The 25,488-nt window shown below is 44.5% G+C and overlaps 1 protein-coding gene across 3 annotated transcripts in view; it reads left to right on the forward strand.

Moving 5' to 3' along the window:
* Positions 1–7,441: 7,441 nt before the first annotated feature.
* The window catches only part of CRY2 (cryptochrome circadian regulator 2), a 52,396-nt gene continuing 34,349 nt past the window's right edge, over positions 7,442–25,488 (forward strand). The window contains exons 1-2 of one of the 3 annotated variants that reach the window (XM_056527611.1): positions 7,442–7,501; positions 17,717–17,825. Coding sequence is in view for 1 of the 3 variants with exons in the window: in XM_056527610.1 (XP_056383585.1) it covers positions 11,175–11,350; positions 17,717–17,825 (285 nt within the window). In the remaining 2 variants the exon portion in view is untranslated. Of the gene's footprint in view, positions 7,502–10,489; positions 11,351–12,231; positions 12,948–17,716; positions 17,826–25,488 lie in introns of those variants that run through there. The other 2 variants (XM_056527610.1, XM_056527612.1) reach the window with 2 other exon arrangements.

Here is a 25,488-nt window from a genome sequence, read left to right on the forward strand (position 1 = left end):
GCCGTGTTCACGTACTGGAAGAGAAAATGGTGATAAGGGTCACACGGTATTTTGCCGCTGCCATACTTTACTACCCGTTGAAGCCAATGGGTAGCAAAATCGGCTGCAGAAAATATGCAGCAAAATGTGGCGTTTGTAACCCTATCCTAAAAGTGCAAATGTGGGAACAATGTCTTAGGATTGTACTTTTTTTTTTTTTTTTTTAAAGTCTAGAACTACTTCCCTTCTGCTGCAATGTCCTGTATAAATGAAACACATGAAGAATACCCTAGTCTTGTTGAAAGTGCATTACTGGAAAAGCCAACATGCTTTAGACATATAATGGGGGTTAAAGAAACAACCTGTGTATAGTGTCAAAAAGTACAATAAAATAATTGACAAATATGTTATTAGTCAAAGTGCAGAGATCTTCCATATCACCTATGCTATTTCCCTTGTAAGCTGCAACATCATGTCACAGCTCTGAATGGAGAGAGCTCCCATACCCTCTTCCCTACTGTTAGCACAGGACCAGACCAATTATGTGAAGGGGAAAGCCGGTATTAATGCTTTTATTAGATTTATGACTCCTTAGATAAGGCAGCAGTGGAACCCAGAAAGGCTTCCTGCTGCCTTATCTAATGAGTTATACATCTAATGAGCAGTAATAGCAGGCCCCATCCCTGTTCCTTTTGCTGTTCAAATAAATGTGCCTTGGATAAAAAAGTGCATTCAGACAATATTCCAATATATAGGTCTTCATTACCATATACACTAGAGGCACCCTTGTCTGCCTTGGAGAGTCAACCAAACCTGACGGGTGTGGCCAACTTTAGTCTAAGGTAGTGTTTGCCAACCAGGGTGCCTCCTGCTGTTGCAAAACTACAACTCCCAGCATACTGGGAGTTGTAGTTTGGCAACAGCAGGAGGCATCCTGGTTGGGATACACTGTATTAGGAAGTTATTTCAGGGGGGGGGGGGGGGGGGGGGGTCAGTATTTTAGCAGATATTCTATACACACCTACACAGCCCCAGGGGAGGGGATGTCACTTTTTACCCCTCTAGAGTAGTGTTTCCCAACCAGGGTGCCTCCAGCCTTTGGCTGCCCGGGCATGCTGGGAGTTGTAGTTTAGCAACACCTGGAGGCATCCTGCTCTAGAGTTTCGCCCCATTTCAAAGCTGTAACCTGAGGTCTTATCACAAGATCCTGAATTACCGTGCCTGGTCATGTGAATCGGAAAACAATCCTCTCTGATCCGGCAGGTCTACTCGTTTCTGAAGAGGTGGACAGTCATAAGACATTAAACGCCCTTGTTAAGTGATGCACTTATGTACAGTATGCAGCATCTTCGTAAAGGGATAATCCTCATAACTTACAGTACATGACTCAAGGTGACTTTGCTTTTCAATGGAAAGATGGTCTAATTAAGATTTGTAAATCGAAGTAATATACAAATCTGTTTTACTTTCTGGCACCAGTTCATTTAAAAAAAAAAAAAAAAAGTTTTCCACCGGAGTACCCCTTTAATGATTCATGTTCTTGTAAAACCTAAGAAGGAAGAGTAAAGTGCAGAGAGCGCTTGTACGGCGCTGGAAATATCATATAAAACTTTATAATGTTAACTCCAGGGATGGGTAATTTGCCAAAGGAGACTGTATCAATGGGCGCATCTTTTTATAATGTAGATCAGTTTTTCCCAACCAGAGTGCCTCCAGCTGTTGCAAAACTACAACTCCCAGCATGCCCCGGACAGCTGAAGGCGCTGAATTTCCGCTAGGTGATCCACAGCCTATATGCTGCGTGTGGTTGAGTTTTATAAAAATTTGTGCAGAGGATAAGTTGACCAGTTGCCCATAGCAACCAATCAGATGGCTTGTTTCGTTTTTTAAAGGACTTTTCAAAAATGAAGGAGGGATCTGATTGGTTGCTATGGGCTACAGGTTAACTTTACAAACAACAACAAAAAACGTGGTCTCAAATGGCTGGAGGTGCTCAACCCCAAATGCAGTTGTGCATATATACTGGGGGAGCAGATCCTGCCCTTGTAGTCCGTTGCTAGGGGCGATCCCCAGCATAAAAATGCATACAATGGAGGATGCCTGCAGTGGACTACAAGTGCCACAATAGAATCCTACACCAGATAAACGGTGTGGATGTGTAACAATTAAAATAATACAATACAGGAATATGGGTGCACTACTGTGGTAGATGTATACAATGACATTGGCTATCCCTCAACACTGATGTTAAAATTGAGACATTCGCCAGTGTATCCTTATATAAAGGACACACCAGAGCCTGCACACCAACGCCAGGTTAACTTTGTCTCAGCTCACAGTTTGATAAATATCCCCCTCAGATCTTATTTTGTTTCCCGAAAAATGTTGATTCATCTAAATCCGAGCATTTTGGGACTCAATTAGGGTGGCCCTCTATGTCAATTAAGTTGGGCGCCACTGAAAGCACATAAGGGGGGGTCCTGTTCCCATCAGGCACCTTAGAACCCAACAGCCAATTCCAGCATATTGACCCATAACAAATTTCATAACATTCGCCCATGTTAGTCCCCGACATATACACTTAGGCTGGGTTCACATCACGTTTTCAGCCATACGGGACCGCATACGAATGGGGGGGAGCTAAAACTGGGCGCTCCCGTATCCCTGCCATATGCAGCCGTATGTAATGTATTTCAATGAGCCGACCAGAGTGAACCGGTTGACTACGGTTTTAGGTTCGGTTGAAAACCGCATACGGGAAAATGATTCAGTCAGGTCGGCTCATTGAAATACATTACATACGGGCCGCATACGCAGGGATACGGGAGCGCCCAGTTTTAGCTCCCCCCAGCCGTGTGCGGTCCCGTATGGCTGAAAACATTATGTGAACCCAGCCTTACTGTAAAACCATATGGTGGTATAGTTCGGCCATTTTTTTTTTTGCAGTGGCCCACTGTATAGGAGAGCTCGTACTTACGAACCTTGAATAGACAAAACCCGGACATTTAGGGTGCGTTCACGCCCGTGTATTTTCTTTCCAACTTGAAAGTTTGAAATGGGAAAATCCGTCGTAAACCCCATTACATTCAGTAGGGTCTGCTGCGGATTTTTAACAGCGTAGATTCTGCTGTCAAAAATCTGCTGCCCTTATGGTGCGTTCACACAAGCGTATTTCTTTTCAGACTTGCAGCATGTTTTCGATAGGGTCTGCGGCGGATTTTCCGCAGCGGAAATTCAGCTGCCGAAAATTTGCCACTGACAGCTGTTGGAGAGCCCGCCCCTTTCAAACTCGCAGCAGGAAACACGCTGCGAGTTTGAAAGAAAGTACGCTGGTGTGAACACACCCTTTAGGATATCCAGAAATAAAGGCAGCGCCACCTCTGTTCTCAGGTTGTTCGTCTTATTACAACTTGTCTCCATTCACTTCAATGGAACTGAGTTGCAATACCACACACAAGCTGAGGACAGGTGTGGTGCTGTTTTTTGGAAGAAATCCGCTTAGTTTTTCTAACTCTTGATATATTGGTATATGTCAGCGTGGTTATAGGATGCAACTGGGTAAAGTATAGCTGACTCAGGTTTACTTATTGTAACACGTTCATGTAATGATCTGTGAAGGGACAGCGCCCGGTCATTTACCTGGTAATTGTAGAAAACTAGGCTAAGAGAATGGAGTCATGTAATGCGAGGTGGTGAGTTCATACAGCGAGTCCTATAATGGTGCAGTATAAGTCCCCGCACATTAGGTTGGCTGTATAGTTCCCCTATATTAGTTGGCAGTATAGTTCTCCCACATTCGGTGCAGTACATTTCCCCGGCTGGGGATCTGGGGGGGGGAATCAATAAAAATGCAAATGGCAGGAGGATCGGTGGGGTGGGGGGTGGGGGGGTTCATTGAAATGGCACAGGGGGATCAGTTGAAATGGCACAGGGGGATTAACTAAAATAGCACAGGAGGATTGGGGGAACTGAAATGGCACAACGGCCCTATGTCATTTCAATCCCACCTTTGATGCCCGCTGTGCCATTTCAGTCCCCCTCCTCTTATTCCCTCCCCGTGCCATTTCAATCCCCCACCCCTGATTTCCCCATGTAATTTCAATTGTCCCCTTTCACCCCCTGTGCAGTTTTAATCCCCTTCTGATCCCCCTGTACCATTTCAATTCCCCCCATCTGATCCAACCTGTACCATTTTAATCCCCCCTCTGACTCCCCCCCCCTTTGCCATTTCAATCCCCCCTCTGATCCCCCCCCCTGTGCCATTTCAATCCCCCTCCTCTGATCCCCACACCATTTTAATCCCACTTTTCCATTTTAATTCCCCCTTCTGAGCCCCCTGTGCCATTTCAATCCCCCTCCTCTGATCCCCCTGTGGCATTTTAATTGCCCTCCTCTGATCCCACTGTGGCATTTTAATTGCCCCCCTCTTATACCCCCATGCCATTTTAATCCTTCTGATCCCCCTGTGCCATTACATGATGTGTATGGGCATGAGCGGAGCTTCCTGTGATGTCACACATTAATAATTAATTATGCAAATTACCATAATTAATGCCAGTATTTTTTTGCAATAGAGGTGGCAACCCTAATTTTATCACGACCTTATATTCCCAAATCCTTCATATCCCAAACTTCATATCCCACCCTCATATTCTGACATTAAATCCTGTCTTCATATCCTGACCTCATATCCCGTCCTCATATCCCGACCTCATATCCCGTCCTCATATCCCGACCTCATATCCCGACCTCATATCCCGACCTCCTATCCCGACCTCCTATCCCGACCTCATATCCCGTCCTCATATCCCGTCCTCATATCCCGTCCTCATATCCCGTCCTCATATCCCAACCTCATATCCCGACCTCATGTGGGGCTGGGTTGTGATAAAGAGAGGTTGAAAAATTAAATTGGGCCTTGCTTTGTGATGGCTTGTAGGAGGGTTTGTGGCTCTATAGTCGGATCGGCACATTCATCCAGAGATGTGGAGCTTGTGGAGTAAGATGGGGCTGGGCTGGGATATAAACATTGTGTTGAAGAGCCTGTGATGTGGTTGTATGTGTCGAAAATTGTGTTTTGGGGCCTTGAGCTGTTAAAAAAAAGGGCTGAAAAGAAGAGTTGTAGATTGCTGGAGGGGCGGGACTTACAGGAGGGGTGTGGTTTGCAAGCTGGACTAACACACTCACCGGGGATGCAGAGTGGAGCTGTAGGAGTCCCATAGACTTACATGGGACTTTAGTCAAAAACCCAGACCCTCGCAAATGGGTGTAAGTTAGGGTAAATTTAAGTCTACTATATTTTTAGTTGACATAAGTAACATGTGACCAAGTTTCATAGAAATATTTTCAGCCATTTGAAGTTATGCTGGAATATAGACACATAGGGGGAGATTTATCAAAACCTGTGCAGAGGAAAAATTGCCCAGTTGCCCATAGCAACCAATCAGATCGCTTCTTTCAATTTTAAAGAGGCCTGTGAAAAATGAAAGAAGTGATCTGATTGGTTGCTAGGGGCAACTCAAACTTTTCCTCTGAACAGGTTTTGATAACTCTTCCCCATTAATACATATGTACACACTCATGCATTAGGGGAGATTTATCAAAACCTGTGAAGAGGAAGAGTGGTGCAGTTGCCCATAGCAACCAATCAGATTGCTTCTTTATTTTTAAAAAGGAAAGAAGCAATCTGATTGGTTGCTATAGGCAACTGCACCACTCTTCCTCTCCCCCATTGAGTTATATATATATATATATATATATATATATATATGTTATAATTGTGCAGCTCACAGCCACACGTACATGGTTGTCGGCCTATTTGGCTCAGATACTGTATAAGTAACCGGTCTGGGGGACACTGATTAAAGTCATATACATTGTACCGTCATTTCACCAGGATTGGCCACAATCGGTAATGTTTACAAAAGAAGCTTCCAAAGAAATGTATTTGCAGTGTTATTGAGGAACAATTGGTATTTTTCTGATTTTATTCTTGATCTGAATATATTGGAAAATGTATAAAAATAAAGAAAATAAAAGTATGTTTCTACACAACATGAAATCTTCTGTAGTTCTGTATTAATATAGCAATTGGATGTCACCATGTATAATCTGTATAATGCAGATACTAAGCCCAGTGCAGATCACATGATACTAAGGATGATATTATCTGTGTGTGCTGTGGCCACGCCCACTGATGTCACACATGTGATGTCATAAATCTATAGAATCTTGGGGCTAACAAAAACGGCTGTAGCCCTGACTTTGTTGAGGGAGTTGTATCACAGCAGTGATAGTGATGGCGAGCAGTGGAAAGCGTTCTGCAAAGCGCAAGTTTGACCAGGTGACCGAGGATACCACCAAATCGGCTAGACCATTCCAGCCAACACCGGCCAAAAGAGCTCCGCCCGCTTTGGCTCCCGGATCAACCCCGGCTTCAACATCTCAGCCGGAGGACATGGAGGTGGAGGGGAGACAATTCCCTGAGGATATCGACATGGATGATCTGGAGCCAAAGCGGAAGAAATTCGCATATGATGCGGATGGAGCCTGTATAATGACCGATATGAGCTGGATATGGAAAAGGAGAAGATAGATCTACTTCTCCCGGAACATCTGTAACATCTATTGGGGAACTCTTTTGAGGTAAGAACTTTACTGCAATGATCTCCTCTTCTCATACTCTTCTACTATTGCTCAAATACTAAATATTTCTTTATTTCTCTGCTTTCTATGTAGTTTCCCAATAACATCTATAACATTTGAGACTCTCCTGAAGAATCATCCGTTGAGGAGACCTCAGTGTAGTAGATTAGCAGCACCCGGCACATCTGATACAGCGCCTTCCAGCCTCGCCATAGAGAAGACATCACTGGGCTTCGATCTCAGAACATTTTAAGATCCAGCGCCTTCCAGCCTCGCCATAGAGAAGACATCACTGGGCTCCGATCTCAGAACATTTGAAGATAGAGCGCCCTCCAGCCTCTACGCAGAGATGACATCACTGGGCTCTGATCTCAGAACATCTTACATTTTGAGATTTAATAGTAAACATATATTTTTTTTTTATCATATGTTATTGTGTTTTATTGCATTATTACTAAGTCTAATACTCAGGGGACAATGTATCATGGCATAGAAAAGTGAAATATATTGGCACAAGGTTGTTTTAAGTGAAAATTTGCAACCTTACCAACTTTTTGTGCAGCTAGAATTGCCACCTGGCCGGTATTTTAGACTCCCTGCTGGGATGTTTTATATATAAAGACAGGCTATGCAATGGCCGGTATTTTTCTAAGCCCTCTGCGCTGTGAGGGAGAGGAGAGAGCTAACCCCGCCCCCTCCCTTTGCCAGCTGAGCTCTTATTGGTGGAGACTTCTGCCAGCTGAGCTGTGATTGGTGGAGACTTCTCCCTCACACACAGGCCTGTCATCTGCCTGCACGGAGCTCAGGACACTCAGTAAAGGAGAAGATTAACCCCCTCCTGGCCGCCCTGATCCTACACTAAGTGACTGCAGCCCCTGTAAGTACTCACACAGTGTCTGATAAGGGGAGGGGGTGGCAGAGCAGCAGACTGATGAGAACATTAAAGGGGTACTCCGCTGTTCAGTGTTTGGAACAAACTGTTCCGAGCGCTGGAGGCGGCGCCGGGAGCTCGTGACATCATAGCCCCGCCACCTCATGACATCACACCCCGCCCCCTCAATTCAAGTCTATGGGAGAGGGTGTGACGGCAGTTTGTTCCAAAAGCTGAGCAGCGGAGTACCCCTTTAAGGAGGAGGATTGTTTTGTTTTTTCCTTCAGAATCTTCTTCAACTTTAAAACTACAACTCCCATTGTGGTCTGTCTGTTCAGCCTGTGCTTCCTCCAACCTTGAGCCTTAGGGGGTCACAGACAGAGCACACTGGGAGTTGTAGTACTTTAATAATTTTAACAGTCTCCTATGACTCTGCAGCTTCTGTAGACTTATGAGGCTCAGCCTTGGGGTCAGTGCACATATCCAATTATATAGTCCAGGAGAACTCTGGAATATAAAAACTGTCCCCCATACTGCCGGCAGTAAAAAAAAGTAAAGATGTACATACCTTCGGGGCCTTCGGCAACCGCTGCGGCCTCCGCTGTGATCCTCGTCCTGGTTGCCGGTGGTCGGAGACTCTTACTGCGCTCAGCCAATCACCGGCCGCAGTGAAGTCCCGACTCGGCCGGCGATAGGCTGAGCGGCAGTGTGACGTTTTCGGCCCCGAGCGCAGGTGCCGGTGTAGTGAAGAATTTTGTGTGCTGAAGCTTTCTCACACAGCCGCTCAGCCTATCGCCGGCCGAGTCGGACTTCGCTGCGGCTGGTGATTGGCTGAGCGCAGTATGATTCTCTGACCACCGGCAACCAGCAAGTGGGTCGCGGTAAAGAAAGAGTGGAGCACTCACCAGGTCTTTGTGGATAATTCAAGCTTCTTTTATTTCATCTTGCTTGATAGTATATACATGCAGATTTGTTTTCAAACTCGTACCGTGTTTCCCACTGTGAGTGTGAGTGGGGACGAGCTCTCCACAGCAGATTTTCCTCTATTGAAAATCCACCACAGACCCTATTGACCCCATTCAAGCTCACAGTGGGAAACACAGTATGAGTTTGAAAACAAATCCGCCCATGTGAACACATATTTTGCTGCCGCTTGCTGATTTTCTGCAGCTGATTTAGCTGCCGTTTAATTTCAATGGGTAAGAAAATCAGCAGCAAAACACACAGTAAAATATGCACTTGTCAATGTACCCACATGCAGAATGATGGCTTGTATGGCGGTATTGTTAGGTCATGGTATGGCAGTGTTATCCAGTCTTGATATGGTGGTATTGTTCAGTCATGGTATGGTGGTTTTATCCAGTCTTGATATGGTGGTATCACTCCGTTCTGGTATGGAGGTGTTATCCAGTCTTGGTATGGTGGTATTTTTCTCTTCTGGTATGGGTCTTGATATGGTGGTATTGTTCAGTCATGGTATGGCGGTGTTATCCAGTCATGATGTGGGGATATTCAGTTACAGTATTATTTAACCCCTTAACAGACCCCAGTGACTGCACATTAAGGGTCAGTATATCCAGATGCATATAGATGCCATGATCGGCATTGATCACAGCATTTGTAGGATTGATGGCTGACATCATTGGGATCGCTATGTCCGCCATGTCCTGCACTCACTACATAGTCGCACTGTAAATGTATGGCACTGTGCGCGAAGTTACTAGCTGAATATAAAAAATACAATTTAAAAAACTTCTGTTATTGGCGTGTGCAAAAATATCTGAACTATTAAAATATAATGTTTATGATCCTGTACGGTAAACAGCGTATGGGTACAAAAAAATTTAAATAAATACCAAATGAAGTGCAGATTTTTGGTCACTTCATTTTTCAGGAAAAAATAATATATAAAGCCATCACAAAATCCCATCTAAATAAAAAAAAAGTTTACAAAATAAACTAAAGATCACCGAGCAAAAAATGGCCCTCGGAAAATAAAAAGGTCAGAAGAGGACAATTTTTAAGCATCCTAATTTTCTTACAAAAAGTAAAAAAAAAAATTAAAAGCAGTAAAATAAAATTAAACCTTTATAATTTGGGTATTATTGTAATGGTACCAGAAAAATCACTGCGGGGGACCACCCTTGGTCCTGGCTGTAGATTTGGCTGGAGAGACACACTGCTGTTCCGGGCAGCCGCCTATAGGTGTCACTAGAGAGACGGCTTTCTTTTTAAAGGATACAAATATTTTACTGCACTATAACTAGCGGCCTGCAGGGGGCGCTCACAAATCAAGATCACTAATATCATAGGCAGCATCTGTGGGTAAGGCTGGGTTAACACCACGTTTTTTGCCATACTGCTTTCAATCAGTTTTTCTAAAGAAAACCGCATGGCAAAAAAAAACGATAGAAACGTATGGGAAAAAGTAAACCGGTTCCGTCCGTTTTTATAAAAAGGAAAAAAACTATAGTTTTTGAAAATTTTATTTTAAAATAAATAATTAAAAAAAAAATTTTACTTTAACTTTAGGATACAAATGCGTATGTGCAAAGTAAAAACCGCATACGGTTTCCCATATGGAACCGTTTACAGCCGTTGGCTGTCCGGGCATGCTGGGAGTTGTAGTTTTGCCACAGCTGGAGGCACCCTGGTGCTGGGAGTTGTAGTTTTGCCACAGCTGGAGGCACCCTAGTGCTGGGAGTTGTAGTTTTGCCACAGCTGGAGGCACCCTGGTGCTGGGAGTTGTAGTTTTGCCACAGCAGGAGGCACCCTGGTGCTGGGAGTGATAGTTTTGCCACAGCTGGAGGCACCCTGGTGCTGGGAGTTGTAGTTTTGCCACAGCTGGAGGCACGTTGGTGCTGGGAGTTGTAGTTTTGCCACAGCTGGAGGCACCCTGGTGCTGGGAGTTGTAGTATTGCCACAGCTGGAGGCACCCTGGTGCTGGGAGTTGTTGTTTTGCCACAGCTGGAGGCGCCCTGGTGCTGGGAGTTGTAGTTTTGCCACAGCTGGAGGCGCCCTGGTGCTGGGAGTTGTAGTTTTGCCACAGCTGGAGGCGCCCTGGTGCTGGGAGTTGTAGTTTTGCCACAGCTGGAGGCACCCTGGTCCTGGGAGTTGTTGTTTTGCCACTGCTGGAGGCACCCTGGTGCTGGGAGTTGTAGTTTTGCCACAGCTGGAGGCACCCTGGTGCTGGGAGTTGTAGTTTTGCCACAGCTGGAGGCACCCTGGTGCTGGGAGTTGTAGTTTTGCCACAGCTGGAGGCGCCCTGGTGCTGGGAGTTGTAGTTTTGCCACAGCTGGAGGCACCCTGGTGCTGGGAGTTGTAGTTTTGCCACAGCTGGAGGCACCCTGGTTGGGAAACACTACTGGGCTGTAGCATTGATACTGTGGAAATGTTGGACTGTTGTAGCACTACAGATCCCAGCATGCCCTGGACCGGAGCCGCACAGCCCCTCCCTCCCCTGTTCCCGGTGAAGGTACAGTGTGTTCCCTGACACATGGATAACATGTGAGCGCACCAGGCCCCGCCCCCTTCAGGACGCCCCCTCCAATCAGAGAGGAGGGATGTGAGAGGGCGTGGCCTGGGATCAGGCAGTCCCGTGTTTGGAGCTGCTGGTCCCGCACTGACAGCCGCCGCTCCCCGGACCTCAGTGCAGTCAGAGCGGACTCCTCTCCCCGGGATGGCCGCCTCCTCCACTACCGCGGTGACCGCCGTGCACTGGTTCCGGAAGGGGCTGCGGTTACACGATAACCCGGCGCTGGTGGCTGCTCTGCGGGGGGCGCGCTGTGTGCGCTGCGTCTACATCCTGGATCCCTGGTTCGCGGCCTCGTCCTCCGGCGGCATCAACCGATGGAGGTGAGGAGCGGGGCGACCGGTGCTGACACGTGACCCCGGGCACCGCATGGGGGAGGGGCTGGCAGGTACACTACAGGTGCCAACATAGTGGGGCATGGAGGTGGGCGTCACTGAGAGGGCGGGGCTTCAGCTTAAAGAAGGTTTGGAGATAAGCTTAAAGGGGTACTCCACTGGAAAACAGTTTGTTTTAAATCAATTAGTGCCAGAAAGTTAAACAGATTTGTAAATTACTTCTGTTAAAATATCTTAATCCTTCCAGTACTTATCAGCTGCTGTATGTTCCAGAGGAAGTTCTTTTCTTTTTTAATTTATTTTCTGTCTGACCACAATGCTCTCTGCTGACACCTCTGTCCATGTCAGGAACTGTCCAGAGCAGGAGAGGTTTGCTATGGGTATTTGTTCCTGCTCTGGACAGTTCCTGACTTGGATAGAGGTGGCAGTAGAGAGCACTGTGGTCAGACTGGAGCATACAGCACCTGATAAGTACTGGAAGGATCAAGATTATTTGAAATAATTTACAAATCTGTTTAACTTTCTGGCACCCTTTGATTTAAAAAAAAAAAAAAAAAAAAAATATTCCACCGGAGTACCCCTTTAAGTAAGTTATCAGTAGTGGGCATTGGCTTGGGCTGGCATCAGTGGAGGCCTTGTCTATTGGAAGCGTCAGCAGAGTGGGCATTGGTTTGGAGTGGCATCAGCAATGTGTATATTGGCTTGGGGTGATGTCAAGGGAGCGGGCATTGCCTTGCAGTTGAACTAGGTGAACGGGCATCGGCCTGGTATAGCTTCAGCGAAACAGGCATTGGCTTGGGTTGGCATCAGTGAAATAGGCATTGGCTTGGGGTAGTGGTTTGGGGTGGCATGAATATAAGTAGTGACCCTTGATGGTGGCATAAGAGCAAAAGCTGAGCTGATGATCGGGGTTAAGTAAATAGTTGTTGCGCTCTGGAGGTTGGCATTAACCTATGGGGTGGGCAATGATAGTATATGGTTGTAGGATGGGCTATGATGCTTGTGGGTTGGCATTTACTTATGTTCTGGGTTCCAATATCTACCATTAACAAAGAGGGGGATTCTTACGCTGGCATCAGTTAAAGGGGTGTGTCCTAAAGACCTCTGGTACTTGTGGTAGTGTGTTCATTGTGTGGTGGTGACGGGTATCAGGGTGGCATCGCTAGTAGTGTTATTGCTCTATTTGGAGGAGGCTGATGATGATGATGGGGGTCAGTAGCGGGCATTCCCGTCTGTATAGGAATAAACAGCGCAGGCATCAAGTGAGGGCACATCCAGTAAGTTGTGTGCCAGGGCGTGGGGACTTTGGGAAGATCTATGCCAGTGTTTTTCAACCAGATGAAGGAACATTGTTGGGCAACATTGATTTGTGCAGATGTAGCAGAGCCAGATGTGTCCTATAAACATTGGATAGAACTTGTGACTCGGGGGTCGGCTGCAAAACCAACTCTGCTACATCGACAAACCTCATATGCATTTCTCTGGGCTTCACCTTCACCCACCGACATGGTATATGGTTGGCGCTAGTGTCTGGTGTTTTGTATAAAGTAGTTGATGCCCAGGATGTATGAACCCGATGTAGCAGGTGATAGAAAGCACTTTAAACAGTAGGAAGAAACGTTTTGCAACTATATGTATTGTTTTATTATATTTATTTATTATGGTTTAAAGGTTATTATTTATTTATATTGTTTATTATTTTATTGTTTATATGTTATTTTATTATTGTTTGTTTATATGTTTTATTATTGTTTATATGTTATTTATTTTTAATTGTTTGTTGTTTTATTATTGTTTAAATGTTGTTGGTTTATTATAATTGTTTATATGTTGTTTATTTATAATATTGTTTTTGTTTTTATTTAATTTATTTAATTGTTTTGTTTATAGGTTTCTATTTTATTTATTTATATTATTGTTGTTTTATATTGTTTATATATCATTATTAATGTTTCTATTTTTTTTATAATCATTGTATATTATGTATGTTATTTTATTTATATTCTTTATATGTTTTATTTATATTATATTATAATCTTTATGTATTTTTGTGTTTTTTCTTTTTATATTATTGTTTGTTATTTTTTCATATTATTCTTTATATGTAATTGTGTATAATTCTTTTTATTTTAATATGTTACTCTGCTTGCAGTCAGATGCAGAAAATCGCATGTGTTCTGTTTGCGCTGATACATTGAATGAATGCTGTCAGGGCATGATGGGAGTTGTAGTGTTGCACCAGCCACAGGTTGTGGGGATTACACTGCACTGTGTGCTGCTGATATTTTAAGATCCGGGGATTATCTACACTGGATGCGACTGTAACCAACCCTCAGCTGTGAGAAGTATTAGGTCTGTATGGATTTTCGTCTTCTAAGACAGCATTTCCCAACTCAGGGTGCCTCCAGCTGTTGCAAAACTACAACTCCTAGCATCCTTTGAGTTACAAAAAGTGATACCATCCCTCTATTGAATTGGTATTAAAGGTCACGGGGTGTTGGGGCACCAGGTGCCAATTCTCCTGTGTTCCAAATTCAGCTTCATACTGGGTGGCATCCCTGGCATTGTACTGTCATTCTGCAGTAATTGGCACCAGGGTTTGGAACAGCAAAGTTATATTTAAAGAGGTACTCCGGTGGAAAATTATTATTTTTTTTAAATCAACTGGTGCCAGAAAGTTAAACAGATTTGTAAATGACTTCTATTAAAAAAAAAATCTTAATCCTTCCAGTACATATCAGCTGCTGTATACTACAGGGAAAATTCTTTTCTTTTTGAATTTCTTTTTTGTCTTGTCCACAGTGCTCTCTGCTGACACTTCTGTCCTAGTCAGGAACTGTCCAGAGCAGCATAGGTTTGCTATGGGGATTTTCTCCTGCTCTGGACAGTTCCTGATACGGACATCAGGTGTCAGCAGAGAGCACTGTGGACAAGACAAAACAAAAAAAAGAAATTAAAAAAAGAAAAGAACATTCTCTGTAGCATACAGCTGCTAAAAAGTACTGGAAGGATAAAGATGTTTTAATAGAAGTAATTTACAAATCTGTTTAACTTTCTGGCAACAGTTGATTTAAAAAAAAAAAAAAAAAAAAAAAAAAGTTTTCCACCGGAGAACCCCTTTAACCAGTGATAATCTGTCTGTATTGCAATTTTTTGGTGCCAACTACCCAGTTTACACCACTTAAAGGGGTATTCCAGGAAAAAAACATATTTTTTTATATCAACTGGCTCCAGAAAGTTAAACAGATTTGTAAATTCTATTAAAAAAAAATCTTAAAAATCCTTCCAATAATTATCAGCTGCTGAAGTTGAGTTGTTCTTTTCTGTCTGGCAACAGTGCTCTCTGCTGACATCTCTGCTTGTCTTGAGAATTGCACAGAGTAGAAGAGGTTTGCTATGGGGATTTGCTTCTACTCTGGACAGTTCCCGAGACACGTGTCATCAGAGAGCACTTAGACAGAAAAGAACAACTCAACTTCAGCAGCTCAAAAGTTCTGAAAGGATTAAGATTTTTTTAATAGAAGTAACTTACAAATCTGTTTAACTTTCTGGAGCCAGTTGATATATAACATTTTTTTTTTTTTTTTCCTGGATAACCCCTTTAATATTATGGCGGGTACAAGGGACAGATGCCCCTTGCCCATAGATCACTGGTTTCCAAACTGTGGACCCGCAGACGTTGAAAAACTACAACTCCCAGCATGCCTGGACAGCCAACGGCTGTCCGGGCATGCTGGGAGCTGTAGTTTTGCAACATCTGGAGGTCTGCAGGTTGAAGACCTCTGGTATAGATAGACCCCCTTTCCAGATAGAATCCAGCTTTCTATGGGTTACATGGTGGGCGAATGAATGGGCCACGGTACACATAGCCGAAAAAAGTTTCCATTTACAGGGTTAATAACTTTTTTTTTTTTTTTTTTTTTTTAATAAAGTCCAATAAATCCAGGTTCTCAGCCCGGGCTTGTCGCCCTGCTCCGTGTCCCCTCCTACCTGGGGTTATGTAAGCCACATGCTTATTACTGTTTTGTAACCGGTAGGGTTTGCCAATATGTCCCATCCGTGCCAAGACACATTCGAGAATATTCTGCCCATGTGGGGGGTGGGTGGGGGATATTCCTAAACTGAGACTTGTACGGCAAGTCGCTTCCCTCGTCTGTTACACAGCGCCATGCTTAGTAGCGAAGATTGGGCAGGATATATATCGGCTTAAAAGTACAGGTTTGCGATGATAAAAATGACGCTATAACGTTCTGATATTTTATCATTAGGGTCTATGGTTAAGGATTAATAAAGCTTACAGGGGTACTCCGGTGAAAAACAAATGTTTTCAAATCAACTGGTGCCAGAAAGTTATACAGATTTGTAAATGACTTCTATTAAAAAAATCTTTACCCTTCCAGTACTTTTTAGCAGCTGTATGCTACAGAGGAAATTCTTTTCTTTTTGAATTTCTTTTTTTTGTCTTGTCCACAGTGCTCTCTGCTGACACCTGATGCTTGTATCAGGAACTGTCCAGAGCAGGAGAAAATTCCCATTGCAAACCTATGCTGCTCTGGACAGTTCCTAATACGGACAGAGGTGTCAGCAGAGAGATAGCACTGTGGACAAGACAAAAAAAAGAAAAGAATTTCCTCTGTAGCGTACAGCTGCTAAAACGTACTGGAAGGGTAAAGATTTTTTAATAGAAGTCATTTACAAGTCTGTTTAACTTTCCGGCACCAGTTAATTTAAAACAAAAAAAGTTTTCCCCTGGAGTACCCCTTTAAGAAGGGGTATTCCAAACTTGTAAAGTCAAGTCATATCGCTACAGGGGCTGTATGTTTCTCTGATGGTCTAAAATCGGGCACTACTTGACTAATATAACTGTATTGTCCCGGAAGTCACCTTTTTCGAGATGGGACGGGCACCGTGCTTCCTGTCTGTATGTGGATTTGGATTTTTTTCTTTTTTTACATAGGACTGCTGGGAAACCTGTGGAATTCTCTAAGCCAGTGTTCTCAACCTGGTACCTCCAGCTGTTGCAAAACTACAACTCCCAGCATGCCCGGACAGCCAACGGCTGTCTGGGCATGCTGGGAGTTGTAGTTTTGCAACAGCTGGAGGCACCCTACTTGGGAAACACCGGCCTACACTGTGGGATATAGTGAAACCTTCCATTGGAGCAGTGTGTCCCAAGCAGGGTGCCTCCAGCTGTTGCAAAACTACAACTTCCAGCATGCCCGGACAGCCAATGGCTGTCTGGGCATGCTGGGAATTGTAGTTTTGCAACAGCTGGAGGCACCCTGCTTGGGGAAACACCGGCCTACACTGTGGGACATAGTGCAACCCTCCATTGGAGCAGTGTGTCCCAACCAGGGTGCCTCCACCTGTTGCAAAACTACAACGGCCAACGGCAGTCCGGGCATGCTGGGTGTCGTAGTTTTGCAACAGCTGGAGGCACCAGGTTGGTAAACACTGCTCTACTGTAAGGGTACGTTCACAAGGCCATCTGTCCCCGTTTCCAGTTTAGGTTCCGTTGTTGCAGCTTGTAAACGGATTACAAACAGTTGTAAAATAATCCCATTGATGTCAATGGGATTTTTTTTTATAACCCTTTCACATCCTGGTTAACATTGAAGTCTATGGGAAACGGATGAACCTTAAGAGGGTTACTCCGCTCCCCAGCGTCCGGAACATTGAGTTTTGAACGCTTTGTGCCGGCTTCCGTGTTCACGCTCGCCCCCTCGTGACATCACACCCTGTCATGTGACATCACGTCCCGCCCCCTCAATGCAAGTCTATGGGAGGGGTCGTAAAGGCTGTCGCCCCCCCCCCCCCCCCCCCCCTCCCTTCCCATAGACTTTGATTTAGGGGGCGGGACGTGACGTAACGAGGGGGCGTGTGTGAACATAGAAGCCTGCACAAAGCGTTCAAAACTCAATGTTCCGGACTCTGGGAGCGGAGTAACCCTTTAATGTCATCCGTTTGCATCGGGTTTTTTTCAATCCGTTTTTTACTTCTGGGCATGCTCAGAACAAAAAAACTTTTTTTTTTTTAGGTTTATTGACTGAACAATAACGGATACAAAGGGATAACATCCGTTATTGTTTTTTTTATTTTTTTATTTTTTTTTGACGGGGGAAGAACGCGACGGGTCTAGAACGCGGCCTAAAGAGAAACTAACCGGGTGGTAAATGACTACTGTAGTTGAAATGACTCTATAACCTGATCCTCCACTTTGCCAGTCATGGGTACATTACATGCCAATGTGTTGGTGTTCAGCGTGCCAGCCACGTCACCACGTGTATTTACATGGCATGCAACCAATAGTCTCCTGATGGACTGATCAGTGATCACGTGTCTTGTCTCTTGCAGGTTCCTACTACAGTCCTTGGAGGATCTGGACTGTAGTCTAAGGAAGCTGGGCTCTCGTCTGTTCGTGGTGCGCGGACAGCCAGCAGACGTCTTCCCCAGATTATTTAAGGTGAGTTGTCCTATACCACCCCAAACGCGTCAGACACCCCCATGACAGGGCGCCATCTCACCCACTTTGGCATGAAACACAGCGGCTTAAAGGAGTTTTCCATTTGAAAGGAAATCCAAGCTGACACATTGTAGCAAACTGTCAGGGCAGGAGAGAGAGAGTTGTCATTGACTTACGATGGAATTCCCATCTATGTATCAAACCCTCAGCTGTGAGATTTACAGTTTTCATTAAGGATCGGCTGATTATCGGTTTGGCCGATATTATCGGGCGATAATCACGATTTTGGGCATTATCGGTATCGGCAATTACCTTGCCGATAATGCCCCGCACCGCACCCCCTACCACACCGCCGCTGCCCCATTGCCTCCCCCATCCCCGATTTTATAATTACCTGTTCCCGGTGTCCTGCGCTGTCCTGCATTACGCTGTGCAATGACGAGTGACATCCTCAACGCGACATCACCGTCAGTGCGCACAGTGACAGCTCAGGACGGGAGCTAGAAGAAGCGCGGACCCCGGGAACAGGTAACTATAAAACCGGGGATGGGGCAGTGGTTAAACTCAGGACGGACAGGGGGAGAGAAGCAGGCGGCGGCGGTCTCTGGGCAGGGGGGATAGAGTGGACCCCGCGAGCAGGTAATTATAAAACCGGGGATGGGGGAGGCAATGTGGCAGCGGCGGTGGTTAAACCACCGTCAGGGGGAGAGAAGCAGGCGGCGGCGGTCTCTGGCCCCGAAATAGCCGCTGCAGTTCATTGATTTAAAGCACCCGCTTTAAATAATTGATCTGCAGCGGCTTCTGTAGGGCTGGGGGGAGGGGGTGAAAAGTCAATCCATCTAAATGGGGAGGTGATCATAGACAGAAACTTTTGAATGGAGAAATATTCTGGATTCTAAAACTCTCTACTCGTGGCCCCTTTGGGACTAAATAGAAGACAAGATGTCATATTACATTACTAATTTTTACATGCTTTAATTTTTTAAGGCATCTATATCTCATTTCAGTTTTGATGTGTCTTCTTTTATTCCCAAATGCTCGGGTTATTTAGCATGTCTTTCCTGAACTTACTTCACCTTCTGGTTCCTTCTTTTCTCTTTGCATTTGTATTCTATGTTTCAAGTTTTGGGTTTTCCAAAAATATACCTTTATTAATATTATACATTTTTATATATATTTTATGCCCACACTTATGTTCACACATATTATTCATATGCACACAGGTGTTTTGATATGTATATTTAAACCTGTATACTTGCACACCCTGATTATATATATATAATTTATTAGTTTTATTTATAGACATTTATTTTCAATTTCAGGTTGTGCACATTTATGTCTCCAAACTGTTTTTATATTTATCTTTTACTTTCTTTCTTTCTTTCTTTCTTTCACAAGTGTTGGTTTTTATTTGTAGTTTATTATATCTATTTATACCATCTTAGGTTGTGAAAGCATGTAAAGAGTTAATGCCACTTGACTGCAGCACCTATGCTTGAGTGGCATTGCTCCGCCTATATATATGTGTTTTCCCTGTATACCATGTATGACTAAGAGCGCTTGGCGCTTGAAACGCGTAACTTCTGCTGTTCCTGATCATGTCCTTTTGAATAAAGACTGTTTTATTGCATAATAGAGCTGGATTCTATTCTACGTTTTTCTTATATGAAGGATAACCTTATGTCTATCCCTACCTTATATGAAGGATAGCCTTATGCCTATCCCTATCTTATATGAAGGATAGCCTTATGCCTATCTCTATCTTATATGAAGGATAGCCTTATGCCTATCCCTATCTTATATGAAGAATAGCCTTATGCCTATCCCTATCTTATATGAAGGATAGCCTTATATCTATCTCTATCTTATATGAAGGATAGCCTTATGCCTATCCCTATCTTATATGAAGAATAGCCTTATGGCTATCCCTGTCTTATATGAAGGATAGCTTTATCTCTATCTTATATGAAGTATAGCCTTATACCTATCTCTATCTTATATGAAGGATAGCCTTATCTCTATCTTATATGAAGTATAGCCTTATGTCTATCCCTATCTTATATGAAGGATAGCCTTATACCTATCTCTATCTTATATGAAGAATAGCCTTATGCCCATCCCTATCTAATATGAAGGATAACCTTATGCCTATCCCATACATGCTTAAACTCCTTCACATTCGTTTTCTATGGAGCTCTTTAACCCCTTCCCGCTATATGACATATGCATACGCCATGAGCGGGCTCCCGCGATAGAACGCATCATATCATATCGCGTCGGTCCCGGCGGCCATCAACGGCCGGAACCCGCAGCTAATACCGGACATCACCGATCGTGGTGATGCCCGGTATTAACCCTTCAGACTTTGATCGCTTCGTCTAAAGTGCCGGTTAATTCAGTGGAGCTGTTCGGGACCGCCGCGATTAAATCGCGGTGTCCCGAACAGCTTGCTAGACAGCTGGAGGGTCCCTACCTGCCTCCTCGCTGTCCGATCGCCGAATGACTGCTCCTGCCTGAGATCCAGGCAGGAGCAGTCGAGCGGCTATAACACTGATCAATGCCCAGCTCTCCTATGGGGGCTATAACACTGCAAAAAATAAAGTGTTAATAAAGATCATTTAACCCCTTCCATAATAAAAGTCAGAATCACCCTCCTTCTCCCAATAAAAAAAAAACTGTGTAAATAAAAATAGACATATGTGGTATCGCCGCGTGCGGAAATGTTCGAACTATAAAAATATATAATTAATTAAACCGCATGGTCTATGGCGTACAGGGAAAAAAAAGTCCAAAATAGCGTATTTTTGGTCCCTTTTTATACCAAAAATAGTACCGATAAAAACGTCAGATCACGGCTCAAAAAATGAGCCCTCATACCGCCCCATATTCAGAAAAATAAGAAAGTTATAGGGATCAGTAGATGACATTTTTAAACGTATACATTTTCCTGCATGTAATTATGATTTTTTCCACAAGTGCGACAAAATCAAACCTATATAAGTAGGGGATCATTTTAACCGTATGGACCTACAGAATAAAGAGAAGGTGTAATTTTTACCGGAAAATGTACTGCGTAAAAACAGAAGCCCCCAAAATAACAAAATGGCATTTTTTCTTCAGTTTTGTCGCACAATGATTTTTTTTTCCATTTCGCCGTGGATTTTTTGGTAAAATGACTGATGTCACTGCAAAGTAGAATTGGTGGCGCAAAAAATAAGCCATAATATGGAAGTTTAGGTGCAAAATTGAAAGCATTATGATTTTTAGAAGGTGATGAGGAAAAAATGAAAATGAAAAAACGAATGGATTAAGATAGATGAGTACAGCTCTCAGGCATCCATTCTCTTGATTGCGGGGGTCCCAGCAGACCAACCCCATGTGATCAGACACTCAGGGTAAGGAATAAGTATTATAAGAGTAATATTATAATACCGCTTTAACAGAGTATCCTTTATAAAGGTGCACGTACAACTTGAGTGCCTGTCAGCTGTCTCACCCCATCTCTTTATACTAGTGTTTTCCCACCAAGGTGCCTCCAGCTGTTGCAAAACTACAACTCCCATCATGCATGGTGGAAGTTGTAGTTTTGTAACAGCCTGAGGCGCCCTGGTTGGGAAACACTGCTCTGTACACATAGACATTTGGCTTGGCCAAAATTTAACAACTCTACTCTTGAGGACCCGGGTTATGTGTTTTCCATTCATTTCCTTGAAGACTTAAGGCCCTGTTCACACTATGGAGAATCCACACAGAATATCTACACCTTGCAGCACCTTCCCATTAAACTCAATGGAAATTCTGCTGCTCATTTAGCTCATCGGACTAAACGCATGCAATCTTCTGGTGAAATCGGACAGAGCATTTATGGCTGCGGACGAGTTCTAAGAAAAGATGCTCCAGGATTTTTCATATAGGGGAAATTCAAGTATGTACTAAAACAACTCAGGGCCTGTGTATTGGGGTCCATCTCCTGAAGTCCCTACCGCTATCTCATACGCACGTTTTTTTTTCTTCCCCCGCCCATTTATGTCTCCTTCTTTCGAAAACTTTAAAGGGGTACTCTGGTGGAAATCTTTATGAACTGATGCCGGAAAGTTAAACAGATTTCTAAATTACTTCTATTAAAACATCTTTATCCTTCCAGTACTTATTAGCAGCTGTATGCTACAGAGGAAATTCTTTTCTTTTTGAATTTCTTTTTTGTCTTGTCCACAGTGCTCTCTGCTGACACCTCTGTCCGTGTCAGGAACTGTCCAGAGCAGCATAGGTTTGCTATAGGGATTTTCTCCTGTTCTGGACAGTTCCTGATACGGGCCTCAGGTGTTAGCAGAGAGCACTGTGGACAAGACAAAAAAAGAAATTAAAAAAGAAAAGAATTTCATCTGTAGCATACAGCTGCTAAAAAGTACTGGAAGGGTAAAGATTTTTTTAATAGAAGTAATTTACAAATCTGTTTAACTTTCTAGCATCAGCTGATTTAAAAAACGAAATAAAAAATGTTTTCCACCGGAGTACCCCTTTAAGAATCCAATTAGATAAGAAGTTTCTGTTGTTAGGTCCTGAATCCTCCTCCTCCTCTTATGGCTCGTCCTTTCAAGTGTGGTGGATGTTATTCTGCGGGGACGCCATTCACTCTTCTCCTTAGTGCTCTCCCCATCCACGTATATATTTCTCTCTCTCCGCATCTTCAGATGTTAAAATTAGAAACCGCCAACGCTGGAAGAAAAAAAAAACTCCTGCTACGTTACAGCACAAATATAGACGACGAGGACATGAATGTATGGATCACGTCTTTACCCTGGAGACGTCCGGGCTTCAAGACATATCCAACCATGAAGGATTATTAATAAGATTGTAGTGTTGTGGAAGGTGCGGAATAAGTGATAATGGATCTCATCACCATTACTAATGACCGGTAATTGGACTTATTACGGATTTATTATGGAATTTGTTAAAACTAAAATGGCGTAACCTTGACTTGGGCAAAATTGTTGAAAAAAAAAAAAAAAATATATATATATATATATATATATATATATATATATATAATTATTACAAACAAAATCTGACCATGTCGGATTTATTGTGATATTATTTATTTAGTAATTAAAAAAAAGGAGTAACAGGAGAAAATACCCCCTGAAATTTAGTATAGAAATACCCCATATGTGGCTGTAAAGTGCTCTGCAGGCGCACTACAATGCTCAGAAGAGGAGATGCGCCATTGAGCTTTAGGAGAGAGAATTTGTTTGGAATGGAAGTCGGGGGCCATGTGACCCCATTTTGGAAACTACACCCCTCACAGAATTTAATAAGGGGTGCAGTGAGCATTTACACCCCACTGGCATTTGACAGATCTTTGGAACAGTGGGCTGTGCCAATGAAAAATAAATGACAATGAAACTGTGTAACGGTATATGAATATGTTGTGTTTTTACTTTTTTTATTTTGTGTAATGTAGTGTTTTTAGGGTACATTCACACGGATGGGGGTTTACAGCAAGTTTCCCACTAGGAGTTTGAGCTGCAGAGGAAAATTTGCTGCATCTCAAACTTGCAACGAGAAACTCACTGTAAAACTCCACGCGTGTGAATGTACCCTGTAGGTTCACATATAAGGGGGGCAAACATCCATCTGTTGCAAAACCAAAACTCACAGCATGCCCTTTGGCTGTCCGTGCATGCTGGGAGTTGTAGTTATGCAACAGCGGGAGGCAAACTGGTTGCAAAACACAACGTTTTTTTACTTAAATCAGTGTTTCGCAACCAGTGTGCCTTCAGCTACAACTCACAACACAGTGACAGCGGAAGGGCATGCTGGGAATTGTAGTTATGCAACAGCTGGACTGGAGGCACGCTACTGCCCGTTACCGGCCGACAAATCAGGACAATCGTGAGGTGGCACCAGTGCGAAAAGGTAATAGGTGCCGTCTCGGATGGCACATATCGCCCTTTTTTTTTCTGGGTCATCGGGGACCCGTTTGACCTGGAATCACAACAAATAGCCGATCTGAATTGATCAGGAACCCCCACCTCACCTCCAGACTTTGTCACGGGATGCCTGTTGAATGATTTCAGCAGGCATCCCAGTCCCTGCCCGGCGAGCGGCGGGGACCGGAATTCACACGGGCGTACAGGTACGCCCTTGGTTCTTTAAGGATCCGGGATGCAGGGCAGACCTGTACGCCCTGCGTCCTCAAGTGGTTAATATTGCTCATGTATAATATTTATAGATAAACTATAAATATACTAGCTAATTACAAATAACGTTCTCCCCTCCCCCTTCCAGTTATATCTGCAGTGGCTGATATGCTCTGTATACTGGGGACATCCAGCCTTCTGCGTCTACTTAGTATTACTGGAGGGGAGGTCGCTTCCATAAACGTGACTGTGTGTTGTCACGAGCCGAGTCTAATCCCCCAGCTCTGGTGGAGCCGCCGTTCTGGAGCTGCTTGGTCTTTGTCCTTCAGCTGTGTCTTCTGCACGACTGTCCTGATAATCGTCCTCTGGGGAGTGTGACAGTGACCTCCCTGCGAGCGCCCGTCACACTGCGCACTCACAAAGTATCTAGGCCAGGGAGTGAAAAGCCAATCATAACACATGTTGACTGAACAGAACACAAAAAATACAGGGATGCAGAACACCTACAGCAGTGGTCTCCAAACTGTGGACCTCCAGCTGTTGCATTCACAATTCCACCTGCTTATTGTAGTAAATATAAATAGTGGGCAATGCACAACAACTTATAAACAGCTCTTCATCCTTCCTCCATTTATTTATATCTTGGCTCATCTTACAATTAAAAGTAATAAATATATAAAGATATGTTCTCTATGTATCTCAGGAAATCGGCCATACTCGCGTCTTCCTCTTCTTCCCTATCATATGCCAAGCTTTAAGACAACTTACTGCAGCAGGAGTCTCCCATTTCTTTCCTATCTGCAGCAGGAGCCTCCCCCTTTCTGCCCTGTGGGCAGCAGGAGCCTCCCCTTTCTGCCCTGTGGGCAGCAGGAGCCTCCCCCTTTCTGCCCTGTGGGCAGCAGGAGCCCTCCCCCTTTCTGCCCTGTGGCAGCAGGAGCCCTCCCCCTTTCTGCCCTGTGGGCAGCAGGAGCCCTCCCCCTTCCTGCCCTGTGGGCAGCAGGAGCCCTCCCCCTTCCTGCCCTGTGGGCAGCAGGAGCCCTCCCCCTTCCTGCCCTGTGGGCAGCAGGAGCCCTCCCCCTTCCTGCCCTGTGGGCAGCAGGAGCCCTCCCCCTTCCTGCCCTGTGGGCAGCAGGAGCCCTCCCCCTTTCTGCCCTGTGGGCAGCAGGAGCCCTCCCCCTTTCTGCCCTGTGGGCAGCAGGAGCCCTCCCCCTTTCTGCCCTGTGGGCAGCAGGAGCCCTCCCCCTTTCTGCCCTGTGGGCAGCAGGAGCCCTCCCCCTTTCTGCCCTGTGGGCAGCAGGAGCCCTCCCCCTTCCTGCCCTGTGGGCAGCAGGAGCCCTCCCCCTTTCTGCCCTGTGGGCAGCAGGAGCCCTCCCCCTTCCTGCCCTGTGGGCAGCAGGAGCCCTCCCCCTTCCTGCCCTGTGGGCAGCAGGACACAAAGATTTCCGCCCCACCCCCTTATCTAAGACACACCCTCAACCTGTTCACCAGCCCAAAATTACACAGTAATTACACAGAAAGTATCT

This window comes from Hyla sarda, chromosome 6 (genome assembly GCF_029499605.1).
Source record: "Hyla sarda isolate aHylSar1 chromosome 6, aHylSar1.hap1, whole genome shotgun sequence".
Classification (NCBI taxonomy): Eukaryota; Metazoa; Chordata; class Amphibia; order Anura; family Hylidae; genus Hyla; species Hyla sarda.